General features: G+C 48.8%; 1 protein-coding gene across 1 annotated transcript; it reads left to right on the top strand.

Moving 5' to 3' along the window:
- ITPRIPL2 (inositol 1,4,5-trisphosphate receptor interacting protein-like 2) lies at nt 1–5,341 on the top strand. The gene has a single exon (XM_011962569.1). The coding sequence runs from the start codon at nt 41–43 to the stop codon at nt 1,646–1,648; it is 1,608 nt and encodes a 535-aa protein (XP_011817959.1). The 5' UTR covers nt 1–40; the 3' UTR covers nt 1,649–5,341.
- The last annotated feature ends 664 nt before the right edge of the window (nt 5,342–6,005 follow it).

Below are 6,005 nucleotides of genomic sequence, written 5' to 3'. Positions count from 1 at the left end.
CCCTTGGGCTGCTCGGCCACCGCCGCCCCGGGCGCCCGGCATGTCGGTGCACTACACCCTCAATCTACGCGTCTTCTGGCCCCTGGTGACCGGCCTGTGCACCGCCCTGGTGTGCCTCTACCATGTCCTGCGGGGAAGCGGGGGCGCCCGGGCTGAGCCCCCCGACGGCGTGGACGGCGGCTTCCCGCTGCTCAAGGTGGCCGTCCTGCTCCTTCTCAGCTACGTCCTCCTGCGCTGTCGCCACGCTGTCCGGCAGCGCTTCCTGCCTGGGTCTCCCCGTCTGGGGCGTCACGCCGCCTTCTCCTCGAGACACTTCGGAGAGCCGGGCCTCAGCATCCTGCTGGAGAGTTACTACGAGCACGAGGTGCGTCTGTCTCCGCACGTGTTGGGCCACAGCAAGGCGCACGTGAGCCGGATCGTGGGCGAGCTGGTGCGGGCCGGCCGCGCCCGGGGGTCCCCCGGTCTCATTCCCGGGGGAGCGCTGGCCTTGGCCTTCCGCGGAGACTTCATCCAGGTGGGCAGCGCCTACGAGCAGCATAAAATCCGCCGGCCCGACAGCTTCGACGTGCTGGTGCCACTGCGCCTGCCGCCGCTTGTGACGCTGGAGCCACGGAGCCTGGGCGAGGAGCCAGTGCTGGCCCCAGCCTTCCGCGGCTGCTTCGTGTGCGCCCTCAAGGCACCACCCTCACCATTGGGGGCCTCGGGGGGCCACTGGCTTCGGGACTGCAAACCTTTTGCTGATGCCTTCTGCGTGGATGTCCGCGGGCGGCGTCACCTCTCTGCTACTCTGGTGCTGCGCTGGTTCCAGTCGCATCTGCAGCGCTCCTTGGCTACTGTGCGTTACAGCCTGGAGGGGCGCTGTCGGGTCACCTTGACCCCGGGTGGCCTGGAACAGCCCCCCACCTTACACATCCTGCCCTGCCGCACTGACTACGGCTGCTGCCGCCTTTCCATGGCTGTGCGTCTCATCCCCGCAGTCCATCTGGGAGATGGGGTCTTTCTTGTGGCGCCACCACCGCCACCCCTGCCCAGCGCACCCCTGTTGGAGCTCCCTGAGGGCCTGCGCGCGGAGGCACTGTGGGGTGTGAACACAGCACGCCAGGAGCAGAAGCTGCTGAGTTGGCTGCAGGAACGGGCAGCTCCAGGTGCCTGCTACCTCAAGTGCCTGCAGTTGCTTAAGGCTCTGCGAGATCTGGGCGCCCGTGGGCTGGACTCAGCGGCTGCCACCCAGTGGGGACGAATCCTGTCCTCGTATGTGCTCAAGACAGTGCTGCTGGCAGTGCTGCTGCGCAAGGGGGCCCCTGGGCAAGGCTGGGAGGAGGAGCACCTGGGAAAGTGTTTGGAGGAGTTGGTGCAGTTCCTTAGGGACTGCCTGCTGCGACGCCATACGCTCTTCCACTGCGTCCTGGGCCCTGGTGGGGCGGCTGCCGAGGTGGGTCCCCTGCCCAAGGCACTGCGGGAAGCCGCCCCAGTTGACCTCCTGGCCGCTTTCGACGGGCACGCCCGGGAACTTGCAGCGGCGCGGTTGCTGTCCACATGGCAAAGGCTGCCCCAGCTTCTCCGGGCCTACGGGGGTCCCCGCTACCTTGCCAGGTGCCCCCTGCCCCGGAGTCAGCGCACCCAGGGCTTCCTTGAAGGTGAACCGTAAACTCTGACAGCACCCCCACCTGACCAAATGCTCCTAAAGCCTTTCCCACTGGGTGGGGGTGGGAATGGCGGTGAAGCCAGTTAAATGCAAGATTGCAGACGGCAGAGAAAAATTTGGTGGCTGCCACAAGCTTTAGTGGCTTAAATATCACCTCCTCGCTTCACAGTCCAATATAATATGACATCTTCACACCCACTAGAGTGTCCTGGGCAAACTAAGGGAAAACATGCAACAGCAGCCCCAAGAATTGGTTCAAATGTTGTTCTCTGTGGACGGATTCTGTAGAAGGATGTGGCTTTTACAGAAGTCCAGTAGAAGAAGCAAGAACTAGCTGCAGGGAAAATTTCTTCTGTCAGTTTTTAGACACAGATCTCTCTGCCCAAATTAAAAACAAACAAACAAACAAACAAAAAACACTAAAGTTTTTGACACAATTACTTGCTAGGTACTTGGTTCCTGATTATCTTTAAAAAGAAAAGTCTGAATCTTTATTTGCAACTGGAATGGAAGTTCTATTTTAGGGGCTAATGTTCAGAGGAACATAATTTCCACTGTTCAAGTTAATATTAATGTATTTTTAAAATGGTGCAATCACAGGTGTTTGACAAGATTGTCAAAAAATTAAGTCACACAGATGGAAAGGCAATCGAGAGTTGATTAGAGAAACTTCCAGAGAAAATTGCACTTTATATTGATCAATTCACTCATACCGTGGTAATTGCTAGCACCAAGCATTGCGTCTGCGAGGGAAGCCAGTTATATTTATTATTAAATGTACAGCCTTGAAAAGTGGCCAGCATGCTTGCCTGACATCGCTGTAGGCCACAAGCTGGGATATGTACCAGTCCGTCAGCACCCATTCATGGAACTACCTACTACCAGCCAGACATGGCTGGAACCAAAGTAGCAACCAAATACATATTCAAGATAACACTGGTGAAGGCATAAAACATGTTGGCTTTGGAGAAAGATGTGTTTTAGGCTTTGCCTGTAATGGTGTTTCTCCAAGGCTGGCTGCTGGCTGGAGACAGAAACGTTTTTTGTTTTAAGGTTTTTAGCAAACTCCTTCACAAAGAGATTTCTTTCTGAGCTTAATGAGCTAATGAAAAGGAAATACCTGCTGTTTAGCATGTGGTTTGTGCTGGATCTCTAACCACTGATGGTTCCTCCTTGTTCAAGCAGTCTTACGTGGTCCAAGAGACCTGTTGATTCAGCACAGGTCTTGCAAAACATTTCACTTATAGTTCAGTATCTTGGGCTGTGTGCTTGAAGGTCAGTTGCTCCTTGGTCGTGGGCAGAGGAGACAAATTAGGAAAAGAGCAAGGGACACAGCCCTTGACAGCAGTCTGTCTCTTTTTTCTCTTTAGGTATCAGTATCACCAGGTTGGGTGTGTTTTGCAGCTGGGAGTAGCCTGTCCTGGAATTGTTCCTTGTTCTACCAAATTTATAACAGCCCTCAATTACAGTTTTAAGTTCACCATGGCCCATCATCGGTTTGCCTGATTGGAAATGCAGCCAGTCTAAGTGTTACACATTGGTTTTTTTTTCTTAATAAAAACATGCACCTCCTCAGACTCTTACAGCTAAAATTTGGAAGACAGAAATGGCTATGCGAATAGAATCATTGTTGAAGTTCTGAGCTCTTTGGAGGGAACTCTATAAACCTTCTTTCTTTAGGGGATCCACTTGCCCGCTGTGGGAAATCATTGTGAGAGGTGATTTACGGGGAATCCTTCTCCTCAAAGCTGCATTGGCTTCTTATATCCTTTGCGACCTTGGGCTGAAAGAGAAGCAGCTGCAAATATTGTGCCGTCTCTTTGAGGTTGTCTTGAGCACAGTTCCCCGCAAAGGTCATTCCTAGCTTTATGAGATCAATGTTAGGTCATAAGGTACTGAATTGTGCAAAAAAGTCAGTCTGCTAACTTTATGCAAAGATAGAAACTGCACAGTATTTTTAAAAAATAGTTCTTAAAATAGATGCCAATAGTAGATCTTATATATATACATATTATATATATATGCACATATATGTATATATATTTCCATACTCAACCACAGCTTCCTCTGTACTCATTGTCTGCTACAGTAGGACCAAAGGTTGGAAGGATCATAAAGCTTTAAGGCTGGGCATGGTGGCTCACCCCTGTAACCCCAGCACTTTGGGAGGCTCAGGTGGGCTGATCACCTGAGGTCAGGAGTTCAAGACCAGCCTGGCCAACATGGCAAAACCCCGTCTCTACTAAAAAATACAAAAACTATCCGGGCGTGATGGCGGGCGCCTGTAATCCCAGCTACTTGGGAGGCTGAGGCAGGAGAATCACTTGAACCCAGGAGGCAGAACTTGCAGTGAGCCGAGATCGCGCCACTGCACTCTAGCCTGGGCGACAAAGCAAGACTCCGCCTCAAAAAAAAAAGCTTTAAAAGCTGAATTTTAGAAATATTTCTAGCTATGTCAGTGAGTTCCTCTTTTAATAGTGTTTTAAAATATATATCTGGTAACATACTTAGTTCTTGTAGTTCTTTTGTTAGTTTTTTTTTTTTTCAGGTTAATTACCCAAAGCCTCATCCATCCTCAAGGTTTTTAAATTTTATTTTTTTAAAATAAATTGTGCATTGTATTTGTGAGTTTTTAAAATATTACTGTTTTATTTAAATGCCATGCTGAGCAACTGTTCTCTGTACATGGTAACCAAAACTTAGAGATTTCGATCAATTTTGATCAATGTTTAGTAAACCAAAACATGTACTGTGTACAACAGAAATAATATGGCATATTAGCCAGGCATGATGGTTGCCTAAGACAGTTAAATTAAGCTCAATTCTGTATTTTATTAGGGCTCCATTATGTCCTTCATCTGAAATGTACACATTTTTGGTGTATGCTTGGTACTGGAGATTCATATATGCAAATATTCTCATGCAAGAAGGTTCCACAGTAACAACAGCAAAAAAAAAAAAAAAAACAAAAAAAAAATTAGTTGTCCAGCCAGTGCCGGAGGAAAATGTTTTTGGGGAAGATGACTCAGTCATTTTGTGGCGAGACACCCTTCGGTACCTCCCACTGACCAGCCTTGGGAACCTTCCTGGAATGATCGTGGGCTGAGCGGAGATGTTTTTTGCAAAATGAAACTGAAGCCGAAAGAAGGCAGAATTCGAATGAAGCAAGAGAAATCCAAAGAACTGGGGAAGGAGGACTTAAGATAGAAGTGAAGCAAGAGAGGGAAGGGGAAATGAAGTGAAAATTGTGTGAGGGGGTGAGAGAGGTTTGGGTTAGGAAACATGTTTTTAGTGCTATTTCCAACCAGGGGTCGCAAACTCAGCAGCCTGTAGAAACAGGGTGGGAGGTGGGGGGGAAACTGCGCTTGCCTTTAAAGAGGGGACCACTGCTCAGCCATGCAGAAAAAAGTGGGGCAACAAGCTGGAAATCAGGTTTTTTGTTTTTTGTTTTTTTTTTTTTAAGTGAAACTTGATGATTTTTAAGCAAGTAATTAAAAAAAGTCCAAAATACCACGTGGGCCCAACATTTGTTTAAGCCTGGGGGCCACCAGTTTGCGACCACTGCCTTACACAGTTAACACCCCAAGTATGTATATGGTCATATTTTTCGTTTTGGATATGGTAGTGTTATGTATACTTGGGGGTGTGATATTTCAAATCATCTTAATCTCTCAGAGCTAAGCTTTATTGTAGAAACAAACCAAAAAAAAAAAAAAAAAAATTAACATAGCCACAGATAACACTTAACTCACAATTCCCAGGAGGACGTTTGATCTCCAAGCTCCTCTTTTTGAGTCAGATCCTACGTCAAACCACTTAGGGCCAGTTTCTGGCATTTCTTTCCTGGTGATTTGGGGTAAACTTCTTGGTTCTGTCGGAGTTTGCAGATGAGTAATCAGGAAGGATTGCAGAATAACTTGTTTCTTTGTATTTTATTCTTACATTTAAATTAATTTTGGAGAGTTAGTGGTGTCCTAGCCCATGCCTTCACAGTGGTGATTGGTTGCTGGATTTGGGGTGCAAGCTTCTTAGGCTTGTACCATTTCCACTACCAACAACACAGGTTTTTGTTTTTTGAGACAGGGTCTCACTCTGTTGCCCAGGCTGGAGTGCAGTGGCAAGATTGCAGCTCATTGCAGCCTTGACCTCCTGGGCTCAAGTGATCCTCCTGTCTCAGCCTCCCAACTAGCTGGGCCCACACGTATGTGCCACTACACCCAGCGAAGTTTTAAATTATTTGTAGAGTCAGGGTCTCCCTATGTTGCCCAGGCTGGTCTTGAACTACTGGAGTCAAGCCATCCTCCCACCTTGGCCTCCCAGAGTGTTGGGATTATAGGCGTGAGCCATCACACCTGGCCTA

The sequence above is a fragment of the Colobus angolensis genome, unplaced genomic scaffold (genome assembly GCF_000951035.1).
Source record: "Colobus angolensis palliatus isolate OR3802 unplaced genomic scaffold, Cang.pa_1.0 Scaffold598, whole genome shotgun sequence".
In the NCBI taxonomy this organism is placed as follows: domain Eukaryota; kingdom Metazoa; phylum Chordata; class Mammalia; order Primates; family Cercopithecidae; genus Colobus; species Colobus angolensis.
Note: the sequence above shows the minus strand (reverse complement) of the source record. Positions and strands in the feature narration are given on the sequence as shown.